This window comes from Vigna unguiculata, chromosome 4 (genome assembly GCF_037176805.1).
Source record: "Vigna unguiculata cultivar grain cowpea cultivar isolate G323 ecotype 2 chromosome 4, ASM3717680v1, whole genome shotgun sequence".
NCBI classification, from domain to species: Eukaryota; Viridiplantae; Streptophyta; class Magnoliopsida; order Fabales; family Fabaceae; genus Vigna; species Vigna unguiculata.
Window position 1 is genome coordinate 2,024,810 of NC_140795.1, and position 22,485 is coordinate 2,047,294.

Sequence of the window (22,485 nt, forward strand, 5' to 3'; positions counted from 1 at the left end):
TGGTGGACACACATAGAGTTATAGAGACTAATTAACAAACACATCAAAGAAAATAACATTAGTAATTCAAACTATAATGAGGGTTGAATAGGTTTAGAGATTTTGGTGAATAACTTAAACTTAGTGAAATAGGTAGTTATCAAGCAGCTTGATGTTATCTTCTTCACATGCGAGTTTGGTTTTCTCTTTGTTTCTATGTGAATATGATGACGAGGATGATGCAGAAGATAAACATAAAAAATGTCAATGTAAAAGTTGGGCAGAAGCTAAAAATGGCAAGTGGGGCATTACAGAATTTCATGTCACATTAACCTTTGTGGAGACAATTAATTTAACTGCTTGACCCCACCTTCCTATACTTTATGATTATAAATCTAGTAGGCAAAATTTCTTCCATAAAATATTGATATATTTTTTTCTCAGTTTTCTTAAATAAATAAAAAAAATCAAAGAAAAACATAAATAAATAAAAGAAATATATTTCAAAGTGTGTACAAAGAAACCAACGTATAATCATCAGGATTCAGGATTGTTAAGGAATATCCGAACTAGTTGACATCGAATTGAATTGAATTGTATTAAAAAAACCGAATTGTTTTGAAACAGTTCACTAAATTCTAAATTACTTTATTAATTTAGTTTTTAAGAATTGAATTGCTGCTAAACAGAATTGTTTGAACTAAATTCAACTATATCTTGTGATATTGAAAATTGTACTTAAAAATAGAATGTTCATTAGTGAAAATTCAAACAAATTAGAGTAGTTTAATTTAGTTTAGTTTATTCAAACTATGATTTAATTTATTTAAACCATTGTACAATTGTATTCAACTCTTTTAAACTTATTTTAGTGTTTAATTCAATTTTACAATAGTTTAATTAAATCAATGCATTTTCTCTATTCTTAGTATTCATGCTCACAATAGGGTTTTTCTCTTTTTGTTGTGTTTCTCACCATTATCATACGATGGTTAATCTTAATTTTTGTTACTATTCAGTGCACAAATACATCTCATATAGAACATATTAATAAAAAAATGGGGTTTGGCAAATGTTAGTTTTCTAATTCAAATGAGAGGATTTCTGCCTAGTTTATGGTGTCAACAATTAAATTATGATCCTTAGAAAGCTGTTAATTATTTTCAAATGCAAATGAAGCTAAACTAAAAATGTAACCCCCCCCCCCCTCTCTTATTTTATTTTTGCATCAAATCGAAGCTACATTTTCAGGTACTAAATTGATGCTTCTTCGTCTTGCCATAAACTTTTAAGGGAAATCCAACTAAATATCAAGTCAATCTCATGATGCATATGAAAGGCCAGATGAAAGCAACTGTAATTTCCTTTCATTGGCCATCGTTATATCAAACATTCTCTGCAGTTATTTGTCACTACATGTCTTTCAATTACTTTTTATGGCTTTTTTATCGACCCCAACTTTTATTCCCACCACCTCAGATTATCGCTTAAATGGTCCTCCACCATACCCAACATGTCTCCCTGCATTTTCCTCTGTTCATTCACCCGAAACAATAAAACCATCAACAACATAATTGCTGCAAAAACACTTTTTTCTTTCACCCTTTCAACAAGTGGCTTGGTTAGGGTGAGGAATGTTCTTGACACCCCGCACAAGTCCAACACAACAATGATTTTATCTCGAGCTTAAGAAGTCGTTGTATGGCATTTGAGTTTCAAACCATGTTACTTTGAATACGAGGAATGCACTAAATGTACAATTTTATTACTAATGAAACACTAGTCATAACAGGGAACGAAATAAATTTATTTCATAATCTGATTCTGATGCATTTTAACCATATTCCATACTTGTTTACTTCTAAATGGTAACAAGCCAAGCAAAAATAGCCGATGCCAAGTAAAAATACATTTGTAGTTCGCATGAAGTTCGACTAAAGAAAAAGAACATAAACAAAATAACTGCAGCATATGCACTCCTTCACCCATAATCTCATATGGCAGTATAATGAGTTGGATAGTCAATCTTTCCCTGCAAGAGGAACAAAACTTTCATTCACAGACAAAATGATTGCATCAATGAAAAAATATTTTAAAATAAAGAAATATTACAACAAAAATAGTGTACGTGACATTTTGAATTAAGATTCAGATGTTATCAATAACTCACCCAACGATATTGAACTTATCAAATTAACCAAACAAATGTTCCCGATCAAATATATTAATAACTCCAATGATTAGTTCTTACAAATTTAATAACAATGCAAATGAGCCATCAATCATCACTTAGTGGAACAAAGGTTGGTAAGATGGGGGAAAGGGAAGACCAATTATAGGATCTCTTGCAAATAGAACTCGTAACCATTTCAACAACTCGATTAAAGCACTCATCAGTTTCTTGAATTTATTAGAGAAATTCGCTTTATTACTGTGTCACCAGTCATCTACATCGGCGTCATTATAACCAGAAATGAGAGGGATCTCTACCAAGAAGTTCATGGTGACAATATCAATGTTGACAGCAATTCTTCTCTGAAAAGCTGTCAAATGTCACTTAATTTAGGCCCTAGTATCTATCCTAGTCAAAAGAGTTAATACCACTGATTTATTACTACCAGCAAAGTTCAGAATGCTCAACAACAACTTGTCGGATATCCAAACTTTTGACAAGGAGCTCAAATTCGTTAGACATGAGAAGCATGAAGAGTCAGCAGAAAAATAAATGTTTCACAAGTCAGCAAGTACTTATTTCACTTGTAAGTCCATTTTTTTTTTCCGGTGGGATTCACTTAAGAACTAACTCCACCAATGACCTCATTGTCGTTCCAAATTCATGGTTGCATTAAGCCAACAAAAGGCAATATAAAACCAATAGAAACCATGAAAATGAATCACTCAAGAGGTCTAACTAAAAATGAATTAGCATTGAAAAAGAAATAAGTTCCTTCGTAAACTAAACTAGCTACTGGATAAGTTGAAAAACAATTTATGCACAAGCTAAGTTTAATTTACGAAAGAACTTATTCATTGTTTATTCTAGTTTTCTTTAGCTAACTTGCTTCCAGACAAGTTTATTCAAATATACACTTAATCCATGGTGAAGATGAGGGTTGCATTACACAATTTCCATTCAACTAAAACTTGCCAAAACCCCAAACATGTATAGCTCTGAGTCATTTAACAATAACAATTCATATAAAACAAGAGGAAATGACAGAAATAATGTTTGAGATTACCTTTTATTTATCCACAAGACAGTCATTCCTCAACCGGCTCAACCTTAGGAGCTGTTTCAGAAAATGAAACAATGGATAAGGAATCACAAAAAAATCATCACAATGAACCACGATCACAAACATCGTTAATGAAAATCACCAAACGGATCACACCTCTGTAGTTGAAAACAACAAAATACGTAATGGAGTTTCTACATTGCACAACCATTACCAAAATAAAAACCCTAGAACATTCAATTTGAAAAAAAATGGTTTCAGAAATTGAGTGACTGACCATGGAGAGAGGGATGGCGACCGTCCTTTCCCCAACCGATACCGCGAGTGGATTCGAGGTACTGGTTAACGAGATGGCGGCACTTCTGAAGGTGGTTGATGCCTTCGATGCGGTAGCACCAGCGTAGCTTCTCTCTGATGATCTTGGCCTTCTCGATTTGAATCCACTTCTCTCTCACGATGTACTCCCTCATCTCCAGCATCGCCACCGGGTCCTTGTACGGATTCGCCGGATCGAAATCGTCCGGAGGCGATTCGTCGAACTCCACATACCCCTTCTTCCTTCCCATTCTCAACAACGAGTTCTCTCTTCTGTCTCAACTCAACACAACTCAGCTCAATTCGGATGCTTCCGAATTCTGATTCTATATCTGCACTTATCTTCGGAATGGGCTTATAGCAGTCAAAGGCCCGTTATTATTGGCCCAATATACATAATTTTGCTAGCTTGCCTTGTGTATTGATGGAATTGTTTATTATCAACATACTTTTTTTTATATATTTTTTCTTAAAAATATAATTTTTGTATAAGTAATAAAACGTGTTAAAATTTCAACATATTTTGAAAAAAAAAATTAAGATTTAATATATTCCAAAAAACATCTTTCAAAAGTCATACGGTATATTTTTAAAAGAGGGGAGATATCAACTCCATTTAATTTTAATTTGTTATACTTGATATGCTCACTTTCTAATTTTTTTAGAAAATCAAATAAATTATAACTTTTTGGAATAAAGCTAAAGAATATGAATATTGTAAACGTAATCATACTTTAATCACAAGATTTCAAAGAAAAATAATCATTTAATTTTTTTTTCTGACTATAGTGTTTGGCCATAATGCAATGTGAAGTTGTCATAAACTTGTATTATTGAAATTTATAAGAATAGTATAAAAAAAATCTCCCATAAAGAACCTTCACAATGTACATCTGAAAAATCTAAAACATAACATAAGTAAAAGGGGTGAGGATAGAAAAATGTTCACCACCTATCTAAATCCAACACTTTGTGGACCTGTATCCAAAAACAAAATCGAACTAGCCAGAAAGATCGAGCCCTACACGTGGCACCACAGGAGTTGTTGATTTTTTCACTGGACCCCACCCCAAAGTCAAATGAAGCTCAATTTCTTCATCATTGGCTCGAGCCGGCTCCACCACATTCTCGCTGCAGCTGCTATCGGCTTCCCCACCAATGATTTTGTTCTCACTCGTCCGAGTCAACCCAGACGCCGAGTCCTGACTCAGCGAGCCCCGTCCATGTAACTCGTTTTGAGCCAACTCAGCCACGAATGATTCAACTTTTAGCTTCGCAGCGCGGCGCTTGAGCTTGCTGGTCCGTGACTTCACCCTGTGAAGCGCATCAGGGCCGCCGCACGATTTATGACCCTTCGCCACGTGGCGAATATCGCAATCCTTGAAATGGAGGCTCTCGGCGCCATCCAGAAGAGCCTGCTGAATCGGCGCGCCGCTGAGAACGGCTTTGGCAGCAGCTTCACAGAGGTGCCAATTTCCGGTCGAGAGTAACCCGGTCGAGCCGAAAATCGGATTCACCATCCGACCGCAAGCTTCGTAAAGCAAAGATTTGAATACCGCTGAAAAAAAAAAACAGAACAAAAAAAAACATTAGCCATAGCCATTAGCCAAAATTACATTATCAAAAATTATTATCCTTTCGAATTCTTTACCATGTGCTTAAATTTGAAGAAAAAAATTATAAATAAAAAAAAATGAGAAAAAAAAAATATACCAATTCGTTTAAAATCGTAATTTAAATATTTTATTTATGACGTACATTTTAATAAAATTTAAGTATTTTATATTGTTTTAAGATACAAATGTGTGTGTACCTGGTTGAAGATGGGAGGGAGCGTTGGTGAGGAGGTTGAGGAGGCCTTGACGGCCATAGAACTTGGCGAGAAAGAGGGTGGCGTTGGACTGAGAGTCAGGGCAACTTATCCATTGAAGGGAGGTTCGAATGGGGCACTCCACCGTGCACCCTCGCCGGAGCACGCGGCAACCGTTGCAGCTCAACCGCATGGTGTAAGGAGAAAGGAAAAAATGTTTTGTTGCAGTGTGAACGAAGACGGTGAGGAAGAGAAGAATGAAGATGAGGAATGGTTTTATAGTGATGAGAGGAGTGAGTGGGTTTAGAATAGAGCGCAGCTGTTTTGGGTTTCCAAGAATAATGGGGAGTGTGGTTTTGTTTGGTACAACAATGGAAAAATCGAGGGTCCCATGTTGCGTTACCCAACCATCAACTTTCCTCATTCAATCTATCTGTGATCACCAAATTCCCACAACATACTTTCCCGGTTTTCTGGGAACTCCGTACACCGGTTTTTTCATTTTTCTACTTCCCCCGAATTTCTCAATATGCAAAACCTCCTATTTATATATATGATGTTGTAAAGATTATTTTGACTTTATTATAACTATTATCTATATTTATAGAGCGATGATAAATGGACATTTCAAATTCAAATCCATAACTTTTTAGAAATTTTATAGCGGATAAAAATAATTAATATAAATTATATATAAGTAAAAATTTACAAGATTTTAGGTTAGAAGTGAAATATTGATATTTTATGTGAATTTATTAACAACTTATTGTAATTTATAGTATTGTATTTTTTGTGTTTTTCTTCAAATCTTACATAGTAGTATTAGAAATAATAATTTATTCTAGTGATGGTTTGGATAAGTATGACATGAAACAAATGAAAAATTCTTAAGTTTAAGAATTCTTGTATCGAAAGTCTTTTTGTTTTAAAAAAATGTATCATGTTATATATGAGTAGTACAAGATAATGTTCATCACTAAAATAGTCGCTTTAAAAAAAATGTCTCAATTTGAAGAGACTTGCACTTTAAAAAGAAATTGTTAGAAATTTAAGCCATAATAAGTAAAAATATTAAGATAATTAGCGTATAAGTATAAATTTTGAATTGAATTAAACTCTTAATTTTTATGTAAACTTATTATGAGTGTTATAGGATTTGGAAAATTTAAAGGTATTATTGATAAAAAATTGTGCATATTTTTAAGGAGAAAAGTGGTATTATTTTGTTAGGTTAATATTTTGATGTTAGAAGGTGTAAGGTGGTATTTGTGGATTAAGGACTGTGGGCGTTGTGGTGAAGGGAGCCAATGGTTTTGTATGTGAATGGGGCCCACTCCTATAAACGCGGAGACTACATTGGATTTGGAAGAAACGACATCTTACAATACAACACAACACTTTTCCTTCTTGTTTCCGTGTCTCCCTACCCAACCTCCTTTCACACACACTTTTTTCCATCTATATATATATATATATATCCATGTAATTTCTAGTATTATCATTTTTTTCTCTCTAAAATTCCATTCCTTTAAATAACCTTGGTCATACAAACTCGAAGATAACAAATAAGTAAAATATCACTCTATTGTCAATGAAAAACTAATATAACAAGTGCATTAGTTTACATAACAAGTAATAAGTATTTTATTATTCTTTTTCAAAAAATTTGTATAATTCACGACTCAATTAGACACAAAGTTCAAAAAAAACTAAAAAACTCTATAAATGATCAACTAATATAAACTCGAAGATAACATATAAGAACAATCAATCCATGATTATACCTTAATCGAAGAATTATGAAACTATTTTAGCAGATGAAAAAATCTTGAAATACTTAAAAATTGAACAATTCAATGTGTTTTATCTTTGAATTGATGTAAGGTTTATTTATAAAATCAAATACTCATATTTTAATTTTTTAGAGATCTAATGAATTTTGTGTACGGAGACACGAAACGTATATAGGACTTAACTTTCAAGTTTCCTTCGCGAAAAAAAGAAGAAGACGTATTTCTTTACTTCATTAGTTTGTGTTTTCATGAATTTAAACCTACATGCAGAAATTTTGTGTGATTTAAATTTAGTTTAATCGTATTTCCAATAATTCATCATTAATTTTAAATATATGAAAAAAAATCATTAACTAAGTCAGTCAACGTAATTTCTCTTGGTATAAAATTTTAATCAACTAATGCATGCAGTAAAATGGAATTTAATATAGAAAAAATTCTCAAATTCATGAATATAAACTGTTCTCAACATTAAAAAGAATAAATAAAAATTGATGAAGAGAATAATCAATTAAGTTAGGAAGTAGACAGAATTAATCATATTATACTTGAGATATTATTTCTTTTAAGACTTGGAATTTTATTACAGTTTTATTTATACCTATATATAAAAAGAGATATTTAATTTAGCATCCGTATTTCTACTTTTAATTTTATCTTTTAATAAATAATTATTTTTTAAAATTAAAATAATTATTTCATTTGTTTAATTTTTTCTTTTAATTTAATTATTTTTAAACTAAAATAAGTATTCTTAATAAAAAAGTTATTTACAAAATAAATAAAAAATATTTATAATAAATTTTAAAAAACTATTTATTTATATTTCCACTCATATGTTATAAAGAAAAAAATTATATTTAAATTGTTTTTACTGTTAATCTCTAGGTGACGTGAGATTATTAAATATAAACAAGCCCTTAATTGATTTCTAATGCAACTAAGACTTGTCTTTGAAAATCTCGTATTCATTCTAACATATAAGGATAATATTTCAACATCAAATCAGATTCACAATATCAATTACTATATTTAAAATATTATCTATCTTAAATTCAGAATTCTTTCAAGATTTGGTCTATGAAAAACACTTTTAAAATATTTGAAAGATGAAAATATATTTAAATTAGATTTATATCAATCAACTCTTCCTGAGCAGTGTGAGATATAGACCATTTTGGTGTACCGAACATTTACTTTTCTACGCTTGTACCCAATTTCTTTAATTACTTATTCATGTAGCAAATTAATGTAATATGTGTTATTATTTGTTTAGGTTAACATTGACATATAAAATAATTTTATACTATCAGTTATAAAATATTTTTCATATAAATTTTAAGATGATTAGTACAAAAATTAATTCGCGTATGCGCTACATAAAAATTTGTAATTGAATGTATTAGTGTATAGTTTTATTTTCTCTAGTTGTAAAAAAAATAGTGAGTACTTTTAAAGAAAAAAAATAAGATTTTTTTATTTGTATAAGATTAATTTAAACATAAATTGATTTATAAAAAATCTTTTATCAATTTTTTATATTTTTATTTTAGCTTGTATATAAGTTTATTTTAACTTATAGAAAAATTCATTTGATTTTTTTATGTTTTTCTTTTTAATTTTTTAAAAGTGTTGATGAATAAGACAAACCCAAAATCAAAAGAGTAATGACTTCTTTCATTGGACATAATAATGCAAACCAATAGAAAAAACAATTATTATCTATAACAATATATAAAAAGAATATTCTCTTTTGTGTTCACATTTCATGATACTAGTTTTATCCTTAACTATTTTATAAATAATTTACTTTTAATCGTTATTTTAAAAACCTTTTTTGTCTTAAATCATTATTTTAAAAAACAATTGTATATATTTTATTTTTTTAATTTTACATTTAATAACTATTTTAAAAATTAATTATATATTTATTATTGATCTTAATTTAAATTTATTGAAAATTAAAAAATACGAACACACAAACACAATAGCGCTTATGTATTCGCTAGTTTTAATAATGTCGTATCTTCACTTGTTGACGTGTTCTAACGCGAGTTGACATATAGTACTCTTTAATTTTGCAATTTGTTGAGAATCAAGTTATAAAATTATTAATTTATTGTTATAATTAATATAGTTCATATCGTTTATGGTAACAAAATATATTCTGGTCATGTACTTCATGCAGTATTAAACATATTACTTTATGCTCAAAATGCCTCTATTTTTTTTTATCTATTTTATCACTAAGAATTCCTAAAACTTGTCATTACAAGTTATAAAATTGAGTTACAATAAATGGAGAAAATGTATTTTAAATTATCATGCACTAATACAACACGACAATACGATCATTCTAAATATATATTGTATGCTTAAGAAGAATGTATAGATATGTATCAAAAATCATAAAACATATACATAACTGTGACACTGCAGATTTAATGAACATTTTTTTATATTATTAAAATATATAATAATTATAGTAAATTACTTCCTATATTATCGACAAATAAGAACAATTCCCATTTTTGTTCTTGAAGGGATATGGCTTGTATGCTTTCTGAATTATTACTATTGCTTATATATGTCTCATGCATTGAATTAGAATGAAAATTTTTCAAAGATTTGGATACTTGACTTATATGTCATCATATAATAAATATCCTAGAATATATATATATATATATATATATATATATATATATATATATATGTGTGTGTGTGTGTGTGAAATAAACAAAATTTCGTTGTTTTATAGCTTTCAAGTCCTTTAAGATTGTCAAAGTTCGATGATGAATTTTATATGCTGAAATAGAGCTACACGCTCAAATGAAGATATTGGGTATTACTACTATGTTCTTGTGTTATCATACTCTAAGAAATGCATGTTCTTGTTACAATATTTAGATTAATTCTTATAAATAACATGTCTCTATAGTCTATTTTTTTTTTTTTGTTGGTGAAGATCGGAAGAAATATTTTTAAAATTGACATGCTTATCTGCTTAATTTTAATAATTTATATGGAAGAAAAAATTAGTTTGATGAGTAAAAATATCTTTTGAATTGAAAATATGAATCGTTGAAAATTTAAATATAACTAAATTGAGTAAGGACAAGAAAGTCAGATATTTTATAAAGAAGAAAATCCATTAATTCACTTTTTAATATCTTGAGTTAGAGGTGGTATCATTATCTTATATGTGCATGTGATTTGTATCTCATTGATGTTTAATATCAACGATGAATCCTTCTTGAAAGACATAAATAACCATTTATATTTCATTTTTTTACATGTGAATATGATTTATATTTTATTGGTGTTTAATATCTATGATAAATTCTTCTCGAAAGATCTCAAGAACCATTCAGATATTTTTAAATTGGTTTAACAAGTTGTTGTGTGAGTTATTCTATTTTATTTTACTGAAAAAGAAGGGGGAAATGATAAGAAAAGAAGAATGTGTCATAAATGAACAAGATAAAATTACACACTATTATTATTTTGTTTGAGATTTTGGTTTTTTATTTTAAAATAGATGAATTTAAACCATGAAATAATAAATACATAAATAACTTGATTCTCTAAAGTGAGAAGAAACACTTTAAAGGATCCAAATTCTTTTTGGCGAGACATTCATGCAATGATGTTCTTTCACTACAAGGATTGTGACGCAAGGAGTGTTGCTCTCCTATTTTTGAGGAACCCCTTTTTCTTTCTCTCTCACAAATCCAAACCAAAATTTCCCTTCCCTGATAAACTATTATTTTTATCATATCTCACTATATTCACGCAGAAAAAATCCAATTGATATTTATCTGGTTTGACTCAACTCTCGCCGCAACAAGAACATTGTATCAATGTTAACATTTCAAAGGTTGGATTCTCTGGTTTTGATGATGCTTTACACAATATCCATGTTACCACTTTGGCAGCTATGATATTCATCGTGAGATGAAGCTTGGTTAAATTCTGCATTAATGTATGAAGTTATGTCCCAACAAAATTCACCTATAGTGATGAATCCACCATCAATTAACCACAATATAGAACCCAGAGACCTGAGCAATTCAGGTTCAAGAGTTAACTCACCCCAGAGGAAGGTTTTGTCAGGAACAAAGTTGCAACGTGTTTTACACACTCCACTTATGACAGGTACGATGAAATTTACCTTTCCCAGAATGTTTCGATGCTTATAAACATGATGAGATAAAGATGAAATAACAAATTTTTAATCATTGTTGGTATGGTTATATTTTTGTGATTCAGAAGACCAAATGTATTATGTTTTATCTTTATGATACTTATTGAACATGTTATGCAGAGCCATCAACAACGTTAGGTTCTAACAAGTTTCCTGAGGTGTTTCGAGTAAAACAAGGAAGCCATGCTGATCATCCTTCAGCCAAAATTTCAGAACTGATGAAATCAACTAGCTTGGATGTAAACTCTCCTATTTTTTTATTTTACCCTTTTTAAAGATTTGCAGAATTCACATTTTTTTCTACATCACTGATTTGTTTTAGCATTTATTGTTGCAGAATGCTCCTACTCAGTCGCTTTTGAGTGTGGTGAATGGTATTTTGGAGGAAAGTGTTGAAAGAAGAAATGGCGAAATACCTCAAGTATAATACACTTAGAGTATTTGGAGTTACATAAATAACAAATGCATTCATGAAAAAGAACAATTCATTTGACTTTTTTCTTCATCAAATATTAATGGAGAGGTTTATGACAAGATATTAGTGCATGCAAATTGTAATAACATTCAAAGTGTATTCTCTAATTCGCTAACAATGATGTTTTACATCTCAGCGTGTGGCTTGCTTATTGAGAAAGGTTGTGCAAGAGATTGAGCGACGTATATCAACTCAAGCAGAACATTTAAAAACTGTATGTTAAAGTTGCATGATTTTCAAAAGCTAGTTACCATTGTTGTTCTCAGTTGTTTTTTTTTCATCCTGCTATGTTCCTTTTTACCTGCAGCAAAACAATATTTTTAAGGCCCGTGAAGAAAAATATCACTCAAGAATCAGAGTCCTTGAAGCTCTTGCATCTGGAACTGAGGAAGAGAAAGAGGTATATACTGAATTATTACAAAGTACATATATTGATACCAAATACAAGCTTTTCTACTTATCATAGGAACCTTTTTCTGACAGATTGTTAACATAAACCAGGTTCAACATTTAAAGGTAATGTTTCTTACTTACTAGTAACATATGTATGCACTTAGACATAGAATTAATATGATAGAATCCTACTAAATTTTTGAGTGTTTTGTAGCTAAAGAAAAAAAATGAATCATTTTCTTTTTGTTTCTGATATATGCTCTTTGGCCTCTTCATGTAGAGTGAGAGGGTTGAAAAAGAAGAAAAGAAGGTAGATGAATTAAAACAAACTAGGATGACTAAGATGCAAGAAGAAAAGGAAAATGATGTGAACCTAATTAAGAACACTAAAAGGGAAGAAAAGAGGGAATGCGACAACAAAGAGGTTATTAGATATATTAAAGAATTGAAGGATAAAACTAAGGAAATTTCAACATTGAAACAAAAGCTAGAAACGATGAAAAAAACATACGAGGTACAATGTTCAGAGATGGAACAAAAAACTAAGGAGGGAAATGGAGCAGATGGCAAAGAGAATAATAGATATATTAACGAGTTAGAGGACAAAACTATGGAAATTTCAACATTAAAGCAGAAACTAGAAACAATGAAAAAAATGTGTGAAGAACAACGCTTACAATTAGAAGCAAAAGCGGAGGAGGGAAAGATGACACATGACAGAGATGTAATTAAAGTGCTAGAGGAAAAAAACATGGAAATTTCAACGTTGAAGCAAAAACTAGAAAAACTAGAAACGATGGCAATAACATATGAAGTACAGTGTTCACAGTTGAAAGCAAAAGTTGAGGAGAAGAACATGACAGATGGAACAGATTCTATCAGATATATTAAAGAATTAGAGGACAAAAACATGGAAATTTCAACGTTGAAGCAAAAACTAGAAAAACTAGAAACGATGTCAAAAACATATGAAGTACAGTGTTCACAGTTGAAAGCAAAAGTTGAGGAGAAGAACATGACAGAGGGAACAGATCCTATCAGATATATTAAAGAATTAGAGGACAAAAATATGGAAATTTCAACACTAAAGAAAAAACTAGAGACAATGAAAAAAGAATATGAAGTACAATGCTCACAGTTGGAAGCAAAAGTTGAGGAGGAAAAGAGGGAAGAGGGCAAAGAGGTTAGTAGATATATTAAAGAACTAGAGGACAAAGAAATGGAAATTTCAGCAATGAGGCAAAGACTAGAAACAGTGACAAAAACATACGAAGTACAATGCTCACAACTGAAAGAAAAAGCTGAGGAGGAAAAGATGGCAAATGGAAATGAGGCTATTAGTTATATCAAACAGTTGGAGGACAAAAACAAGGAAATTTCTGCATATAAGCAAGAATTGGAAACAATGAAAAAAACATATGAAGTTCAATGCTCACAGTTGAAAGCAAAAACTGAAGAGGAAAAAATAGCAAGTGGGAATGAGACCATTAGATATATGAAAGAGCTAGAGGAAAAAAATATGGAAATTTCAGCATTTAAACAAGAACTAGAAACAATGAAAAAAACACATGAAGATGAATGCTCACAATTGAAAGCAAATGTTGAAGAGGAAAAAATGACGAATGGGAGAGAAATTATTAAATATACCAAAGAGCTAGAGGACAAAAATATGGAAATTTTAGCATTTAAGAAAGAACTAGAAACAACGAAAGAAACATATGAAGAACAATGCTCAGAATTGAAAGCAAAAGCTCAAGATGAAAAAATGGCGAATGAGAAAGAAATTATGAAATATATGAAAGAGGTAGAGGACAAAAGTATGGAAATTTCATCATTTAAGCAAGAACTAGAAACAACGAAAAAATCACATGAAGTACAATGCTCACAATGGGAAGCAAAAGTGGAGGCTGGTAAAGAAGAGCTGAAACAGAAATCACAAGAATACGAAAACTTGATGGAAAAACTAAGAAATAAGATTAAAGAGAATGAAACCATTTACGAGTCAAAATATCAGAAGTGGGTGCAGAAAGAGAACCAAATACGAAAAGATGTGAATTTTCAGTTCAGTTCCATAAAGGTAACTAAACTTATATTCAACGAAATGTCAATCTTATTACAATGATGTCAACTATTACAATATTCTATCGAATTTGCTATTCAGACATTGAAATTATCATGGGAATCTATTAAGCAAGATGCTTTGAAAGAGCAAAAGATTTACTCTGAGGAATGTAAAAAATTAGGTATGTTCTATTACACTTTATGCTCAACCTCCACATTTTCTTGTTTTTTTTTTACCAGTTAATAATTGTACTGCAACATGTCTAGGTTTAAATCTGAAACCACTGGTAGATGCAGCAGAGAATTATCAAATAGTTCTTGCAGAAAATCGAAAACTGTTCAATGAAGTTCAAGAATTAAAAGGTAGCATTGTTTATGCAACAGTTAACTGATGGAGGCACATGTTGTGAATTTACATGGGACTTTTGTCTGATATAGGAAATATAAGAGTATATTGTCGACTTAGACCATTTCTTCCTGGTCAAAAGGAAAAACAAACTATTGTGGAACACATTGGTGAAACAGAGTTGGTTGTGGCAAATCCTTCCAAACAAGGAAAGGAAGGCCTTAGATCATTTAAGTTCAACAAGGTCTTTGGTCCAACCTCAACTCAAGGTTTTATTTCTCTATAATCTCCATTTTATCATAAGGTTTTGAATGAATGAACTTTTACATCATCATAATAACATCTATCTATGCATGTTGACTCCATTGAATGATGTAGCTGGGGTGTATGGTGACATACAAGCCTTCATACGATCAGTATTGGATGGCTACAACGTATGTATATTTGCTTATGGTCAGACTGGTTCAGGGAAAACTTACACAATGGTATGCAACTTTTGTTTGTTTATTGTTACTTAGGTTAACTATGTTTTTGTCCCTATATTATATCGTGTTTTTGTTTCTTGGGTTAACTACAGAAAGTGTCTCTACACTTAAAAAAAATCATGAATGCAGTCATTTTAATTCAACGACGTTAATTGTTTTTTTATATGACAAACGACAAATCATGTTAGATGTAGTCTACAAGTTGTCCTCCTGTAAACGTCTAAGAAGGTCAGCATGATTTGCCGTCTGTCACAACAAAAAACAGGTAACAATTTCTTAAGTATGGGAATCATAGTTTGAGAAAAGGATGAAAACTAAATATCACGTTATAACTTAGGCACCAAAAACTTAGGTAACCCTTGTTTGTTTCTCTTATTCATCATGCTAATTAAAGTTAACTCCTCGTTCTATATATGTTGCCATTGTTTTTCAGAGTGGTCCAAATAATCCAACACCAGAGAGTGTTGGTGTTAACTATCGAGCTCTTAATGATCTCTTCAGCATATCCACAAGTAGAAAAAGCTCCATAGAGTATGAGATTGGGGTCCAAGTAATTGAGATATACAATGAACAAGTGCGAGACTTATTAACAACTGATGCTACAAAGAAATATCCTTTTCCTGTTATTATGGAAACACCATTCTTTGCATGAACTTCTTTTTGCTTTCTCATACTTTCTTAGAGAAAAAACATAGCATGTGATGTCTCTGAACGATGGTTTCCTTGATTTACACACACTTGGGATATTGAATCATGCTCAACCAAATGGATTGGCAGTGCCTGATGCTACCATGCAACCTGTGAAAACAACTGAGGATGTCATAAAGCTAATGGACATTGGTCTGAAAAATAGAGCTAAGGGTTCGACAGCTATGAATGAAAGAAGTAGTCGTTCTCACAGGTTTGTGTTTTCACTCTCTTAACAATTTAACAATGTAATAGGTTTGTGCTATAATGTTTCATTAAATGTGTGTGCACAGTGTGGTCTCAATCCATGTTCGTGGGATGGATAAAAAGTCTGGTTCCACTCTTTTTGGTAATCTTCATTTGGTAGATTTAGCAGGAAGTGAAAGAGTTGATCGCTCTGAAGTGGTTGGTGATAGACTCAAGGAAGCACAACACATTAACAAATCACTTTCTGCTCTTGGAGATGTCATTTTTGCACTTTCTCAGAAGAGTGCTCATGTGCCATATAGAAATAGCAAGCTTACTCAACTTCTGCAAACATCTCTTGGTAAAATCATCATTTCTTGTTGCCAATATGTCTTGTCTCACTACCATCCACAAAGATCGAAATTTAAGTATGGGCGGACAAGATATACTGAACCGATAAAAACTCTTTTAAATCAAAAAGTAGTCTGTCTGAACTGAACAAAAATTAATTCAAATAAACTGAACCGAACTATTTTTTTTTTACCAAACTACATTGCACTAAATTACAAAGGTCAAATTCGGTCGACTCGACCGAATTCGGTCGATTTTTTTCTTGGATCGACCGGGTCAAATTCGAACTTGATCATGACTATCTTGGTCAAATTTGGACTGTCTTGATCAAATTCAGTCAAATGCTGACTAGGCTCAGCTAAATTCGGTCAAATATTGATTGAGATCGACTCGATCAAATTTGAAAAAATCTCAGTCGAAACTGACTTGACCAAATTCGATTGGAGCAGAATTTAAGGTTTTTGGGTTGTTTTCTGTATCAAATTTTCTGAAGAGATAACATTCTATTTTTCTTTACACAGGTGGTCAAGCAAAAACACTCATGTTGGTCCAAATTAATTCTGATGTAAAGTCATTTTCTGAATCTTTGAGTACTTTAAAGTTTGCCGAGAGGGTTTCTGGAATTGAGTTAGGAGCTGCTAAGAGTAGTAAAGAAGGAAGAGATGTTAGAGAATTAATGGAACAGGTGCTTAAATTTATTAATATGGTTATCTTACTTTCACTTTCAATCATTTTATGAACACATCAAATGCATTATTTAAGAAGATATGGCATCAATCTTTTCATATAGTCTCTTATAAGAAACTAGATATAATATAACTCTAGCATGGACAATGATCTAAATTTGTATTCAACTAGTTCAAATTTTTACTTGAATTTTCAGGTGGCTTCTTTGAAGGACACTATTTTGGTTAAGGATGAGGAGATTGAGAAGTTACAATTACTTAAGGATCTAAAAAATGTGTATCCTGGTGCTAATTCTGAGAACGTTGAAACTGCCTAATCAGTTATGAACTTTTCTCAATCAAAGAGTTTTTGTTTAGAAAGAGAAACCCAAAACCATAAAAATGTAGAAAAGATAATAACTTTGAAGGTGAGGTTATGATTATTGATTTGCCCATGATTTAGGGTTTTTTCATAATAGAGCATACAATTATCTAATATAGTAACAATTAGCTTTATATTTGCTTATATGAGTACATGAGAAATCAAACCCATCATAGATAATTTATATTTGAAGTTCAACACGTAAATATTATATATATTTAATCCTAATGTTAATAGTACTTTTACCATATTTTTTAAATATCCTAATTTTGAATCTTGTAGAGAGGAAAAAGTGTAGATTTAAGGACTACAAAGTTTGATTTTTATTTTTTTAAATGCTATTTTTTTTTCTTTACTTTAAAAGGTTGAGAATTAAAATCAAAATTTAAAATTTCAACTAGGACTATTAATTATTAAGCTTTCATATGCTACATGCTAATAATTCTACCCTTCCCAATACGATGGTTATAGAATAAGATTCTATCACATTTGTAACTAAAACTCACCATGTTTAGAAATTGTTTTATAAACTATTCTAAAATGAATAGAAAAAACGTTTTTCTTGTTAAAATGAGTTTATATTTAAATTATTTTTTATAAAGTGGCTCACTTAATTTTTATGAATTTTTATTTTTAAACTTGTGTATATATTAGATTATAATAAAACTCAAATATTTTTTTTTCCATTTTAAAAATATTTATGGAAAAAATTCTTTAATAATAGTTATTGTAGGTGTCTATTAGTTCTTTGCTTGTTAGAAACTTCTGCCAATAAAGACTTCAACTTATTCCACAATTTTTTTATTTTTTTCATTTCAGGTATTTAAAGCAACTTCAGAACTGAACACACCATATCTTCAAAACTGTAGCAGCAAAGTAGGAGGCAATGTACATATCTTCAAAATTTGTAATTTGTGAAAAATAAAAGTTACTTTTTAAAAAAATACATGTAATTAAACAAGTTATTTTTATTTTAGCTCTATATTTATTCGATCTAATAATTTCTCAACTAATAAAACAAATGTCAAAACATATGAGTAAAATGCTACTTTAAGCTACTTTAAATAAACTTTTTTTAAATGAAGCCAAGAAGAAAATAAAAAAATTAATGAAATAAAATAGCTGACTTGCTATGATATAAGTTAAGTTTACCTTTATCTCTTCATCTATAAACTTAAAAAAGTCCGAATTTTCTGTCAAAAAAGTGTTAAATAATAATTATATTTTGTATTGCCAACCCAAGTTTATATACATCTGAATTTTTCTCTCATTTACCCTAGTTTAAAAGAAAACATTTTAAGTTTTTCTAAATAATTAGAATAACTATGTAATTTAGAGAACTAATGGTAATTTCTTGTATGACTACAAAGTTAAATATCTTAAATTAATTAACTAAAAATATATTTAACCTAATTAAAATATTACGTCTAAATAACGTACACTTCAAATACAAATCACCGTATATTAATCACCAAATTAACATAAAACTAACGAAAGTAAAAGGTGCGAATAAAAGCTATATTTAATGTCAAGTGAAGATGTATTTACCTTCTCCAAAAGTTTGACAAACGCCACAATATTATTGATTTGTATTACCATTTCATTTTTAATCTATTTTTTAACGAACTCAACAACTCAGATTAAAAGGTAAATTTTTAATTTAATTTAATTTTATAAAATTAATTGGTAAAATAAGATTTCGACTCACTTATTTCCTGCAAATCAACTTTATCTTTAATTTAGGACTTCAAAATATTTGTGCATAAATTAATATATAAATCTTTTTTTTTTCAATTCATCGATTATGATATCTTCCATGAATATACGCATAGTTAGTAGTATATAATTAGAAAATAATTTTTTATGCAATTAAATACTTGTTTTTCCTTATTTTAGAGAAAAAGTAAAAGATAACAATTGATAGACAAAGACACTGAAAACTCCACAAAAATGCTACAAAGGGTCATATACTGTTTTAAAATATTCTCGTAGTTATTTAAAAATAATGCATAGAATATTTGAACAAAAATAATAAAAATATAAAGGTCACTTAGTATTATTGGTAGCCCACAATGTTCACGAATCCGTGTCTCTATATAATTGATACGATAGATTCAAAATTTAAGAAAATATTTGTAAATTTTTTTTGAGTAATTTAATCGATATGATAGATAAAAAATATTTTTTTAATTAATATTTTTTATTTTATTATTATTTTATTTTTGTGTTTAAAATTAATTTAGAATAACGATAATAAATTATTTATACATACTATTTATGTTTAGTTATAGCTTCATTTCCATTACAATCCAGAAACTCGACTAAAAAATAACTACGAACTATTATCTAGAATTATCACTTTAAAACACTCTATATTAAAGATTGTGGTGTTTACTTTTGCTCTCAATAGTAACTTCACTCTCATGCACACTTCACACTTCAATATATCTATCAAATATTGATTTAAATGTTTTTAAGAATACATTATGATGATTTAAAGATTGTTAGGTTTAAGCTATGTTTGATGTTCATGATCAATAATGTAGGTTTATTTGTCTTACTAAACTCAATTTGGTAATTCCTGTTCTGCACTTTTGCATTCTTATATTTTGTTTCAAAATGAAGTGCATTGAGTATGTTTTGGCAAATTATTATAATCTGTTTTTATTTATTTTTTAAAATCAACATTAAAAAAAGGGAAATAGTCATAATTTTTTAAGAAAAGGACATAACTATCAGAAGATGCCAAAAGAAATAATGAAGAAAAATAATTGAACACAAAGAATATAATTAATGCTTATTATCAGTTTCTTAATCATTTCCTCTAGTATTTTTTTCACACACACACACATTTATAAATTGACCTAGAATTCAACAGTGCATAATATTAATGTGTTTTCTGGACATATTTTTAATTTTTGTTTTTTCTATCAATTTGTAACCTTTTTTTAGAAAGTGATTTATTATTTTTCCCATTTCCACTTTTGTAACCTAGAATTCAACAGTGCATAATATTAATGTGTTTTTTGGACATATTTTTAATTTTTGTTTTCTATCAATTTGTAAACTTTTTTTAGAAAATGATTTATTCTTTTTCCCATTTCCACTTTTGTAACATCTCTTCAAAAGTAAGGCCTTGAGACAAGGTAGAAAATAAATACTCATATTTAGAAATTGATCTATCATTTTATTTAAGGAATTTTGACCTATCATTATTACTTAAGAACTCAATAATATTGAAATGGTAATGTTTTGTTTTTAAATGCTTTTAATACTTTATTCTATCAGTTTATGTTTTGTAAGTAACTTATTTTAAAAGTGATATATTATTTTTCCCATTTCCTCTATATAAACTTAATTAGTTTTAAAAAGTAATAAGTTTTTTTTTTTTTCAATTTCTTCTATAAAAACTTTTCTTCAAACACAAAACACAAAGGCATTGATGCAAGGTAGAAGAAAAATACACATATTTAGTAATTGACCTATCATTTTTTAAGGAAAGATGACCTATCATTTCTTAATTAAGAATTCAACTACATAGAAACGGTAATGAATTGCTTTTAACATATTTTAAATGTAATTTTTGTTATTAATTTCTTTTAAAAGGTGAACTTGTTTTAGAAAACGATTTATTTTTCTTCAAAAATAACAAAACTAACCATACCATAAAAAGACGTAAGCCTAATTACTCATCATCTGCTTCCAATAGATAAATTTAACCTTTTGGATTTTACACTTAAAAATATCAATTTTAGTATATACACATACTATTTCAAATTTTTTAGTATCTACAAATTTAGAGAATAGAAATTAAGAGACTAGAATGGTATAGTATGGCATCTAAAATAAATTATTTTACATAGAGATATTAAAAAATAAATTTATGCAACGTGAAGAATTAAATGATAAGAATCTGAACTATTTTAAACTTCTTGATATAGGTTTAATTTAATCTCTATAAATAAAAAATGTTTAATTAGTCGATACCGATGTATCAATTTGGTACTCATTTTTATAAATGTGTCAATCTAATCTCAACTTTTGAAAAAGTGTCTTAATCAGGTTCTTTCTAAACAAAAATTACTAAAATCATTAATTTAATTCATCACTTTTACCACTAAATTTTGATATAAATATCAATACCTAATTTTGTTAAAAATGACCTAATTAAGGTATATTTTCAAAAGTTAAGACTCAATTGACTTTTTTTTAAAAATTGACAAATCTCAATGAAAATGTGTAATCCGACTAATTAAACCGGTAAAAAACAGTAATCAGAAAAAAAAAAAAACAGTTTTGTGATAGATTTTACATGTTTTAATTAACAATAATCACGTAACTCGTGTGATATTGTCTCAATCTAATCTTACACACACATTTTGTATCTTTCTAAGAAGATGATAACGACACGATGTTACCAAAAAGAAAGAAGATTATTCAACTCCAATAGTTAATTACAACGCAAAATTTTGCTCTGGTCTTAGTCTTTTTCCCTCAGAAATTTCTTAGAAGCAATTAAGACAGTAGCAGCACCACCAAAAAACGCGCTTTCTCAACTTGCTTTTACAAACCCTTATTTATATACTAATAAATAAATGAATGCATATGCATCATATCACAACCATCATCACCCACCAAACAAACCCTAATGCATGCCACTTCCTTCTTAACCACTTTCCACCCATCACAATAAAGTAACAAGCACACGTTTCTGCATTTGTGCTTGTCACATTACATACCCCACCTCTTTTTTTTTCCTCTATATGCTTCAAAATCACTTTTTTTGGCCATTTATCCAACCAAACAGAACTCACTTATTTCTCCCACTCACCCTTTCACACCATTGCACAGACACCTCTTCACATCACCAAATAGTTATCCAAATTCTTGCATTCTCCAGAATTCAAAAAAAATAAAAAAACAATAAAGAAAAGTCTTAGTATCTATCAAATGAATTTGCAGACAATGATTAAAATATTAGAAGACAAGAGCCTCCAAAGCTGACCATAGACCATATCATGGTCTATGAAGCTTCCTATGATTCTCTTACAATATCAAGTCATGATTATGATTATTATTATTATTTGTTTTTGATGTTAAAGGAATGGAATGAA

The 22,485-nt window shown here is 29.5% G+C and overlaps 3 protein-coding genes across 7 annotated transcripts; 1 reads left to right on the forward strand and 2 right to left on the reverse strand.

Moving 5' to 3' along the window:
* Positions 1 to 1,765: 1,765 nt before the first annotated feature.
* On the reverse strand, positions 1,766 to 3,846 carry LOC114181038 (NADH dehydrogenase [ubiquinone] 1 beta subcomplex subunit 10-B-like). The gene is made up of 3 exons (XM_028067357.2): positions 3,493 to 3,846; positions 3,219 to 3,269; positions 1,766 to 2,011 (listed from the first exon to the last, which is right to left on the reverse strand). Exons 1-2 carry the CDS (start codon positions 3,779 to 3,781, stop codon positions 3,241 to 3,243), a joined length of 318 nt encoding a protein of 105 aa, XP_027923158.1. The 5' UTR covers positions 3,782 to 3,846; the 3' UTR covers positions 1,766 to 2,011; positions 3,219 to 3,240.
* A 498-nt stretch (positions 3,847 to 4,344) lies between these two features.
* LOC114181255 (LOB domain-containing protein 42-like) lies at positions 4,345 to 5,832 on the reverse strand. The gene is made up of 2 exons (XM_028067661.2): positions 5,344 to 5,832; positions 4,345 to 5,088 (listed from the first exon to the last, which is right to left on the reverse strand). The coding sequence occupies exons 1-2, from the start codon at positions 5,762 to 5,764 to the stop codon at positions 4,532 to 4,534; spliced, it is 978 nt and encodes a 325-aa protein (XP_027923462.2). The 5' UTR covers positions 5,765 to 5,832; the 3' UTR covers positions 4,345 to 4,531.
* Positions 5,833 to 10,776: 4,944 nt separating this feature from the next.
* Positions 10,777 to 18,349, forward strand: LOC114182009 (uncharacterized). 5 transcript variants are annotated; one of them, XM_085672191.1, is made up of 17 exons: positions 10,777 to 11,291; positions 11,461 to 11,579; positions 11,663 to 11,761; positions 11,952 to 12,029; positions 12,123 to 12,215; positions 12,299 to 12,331; positions 12,489 to 14,285; positions 14,370 to 14,451; positions 14,537 to 14,632; positions 14,708 to 14,884; positions 14,994 to 15,100; positions 15,534 to 15,709; positions 15,837 to 16,001; positions 16,081 to 16,334; positions 16,846 to 17,009; positions 17,208 to 17,330; positions 18,191 to 18,349. In XM_085672191.1, exons 1-16 carry the CDS (start codon positions 11,117 to 11,119, stop codon positions 17,325 to 17,327), a joined length of 3,735 nt encoding a protein of 1,244 aa, XP_085528317.1. In that variant the 5' UTR covers positions 10,777 to 11,116; the 3' UTR covers positions 17,328 to 17,330; positions 18,191 to 18,349. The 5 variants fall into 5 exon arrangements, with proteins under 5 accessions (XP_085528317.1, XP_085528315.1, XP_085528318.1 ...); XM_085672189.1 differs by having other exon boundaries at positions 17,208 to 17,417; positions 18,191 to 18,347; XM_085672192.1 differs by having other exon boundaries at positions 11,678 to 11,761; positions 17,208 to 17,417; positions 18,191 to 18,346.
* The last annotated feature ends 4,136 nt before the right edge of the window (positions 18,350 to 22,485 follow it).

What these genes read in the sequence shown, in the direction of transcription:
- LOC114182009 (XM_085672191.1), top strand. Translation starts at nt 11,117, where the DNA reads ATGTATGAAGTTATGTCCCAACAAAATTCACCTATAGTGATGAATCCA. An exon ending in ACCAGGTTCAACATTTAAAG is followed by an intron (nt 12,332 to 12,488) that starts GTAATGTTTCTT and finishes CTCTTCATGTAG; the next exon opens with AGTGAGAGGGTTGAAAAAGA. An exon ending in TTCAGTTCAGTTCCATAAAG is followed by an intron (nt 14,286 to 14,369) that starts GTAACTAAACTT and finishes TTTGCTATTCAG; the next exon opens with ACATTGAAATTATCATGGGA.
- LOC114181038 (XM_028067357.2), bottom strand. Translation starts at nt 3,781, where the DNA reads ATGGGAAGGAAGAAGGGGTATGTGGAGTTCGACGAATCGCCTCCGGAC. An exon ending in TCGCCATCCCTCTCTCCATG is followed by an intron (nt 3,270 to 3,492) that starts GTCAGTCACTCA and finishes TTTCTGAAACAG; the next exon opens with CTCCTAAGGTTGAGCCGGTT.
- LOC114181255 (XM_028067661.2), bottom strand. Translation starts at nt 5,764, where the DNA reads ATGAGGAAAGTTGATGGTTGGGTAACGCAACATGGGACCCTCGATTTT. An exon ending in TCCCTCCCATCTTCAACCAG is followed by an intron (nt 5,089 to 5,343) that starts GTACACACACAT and finishes TTTTTTTTTCAG; the next exon opens with CGGTATTCAAATCTTTGCTT.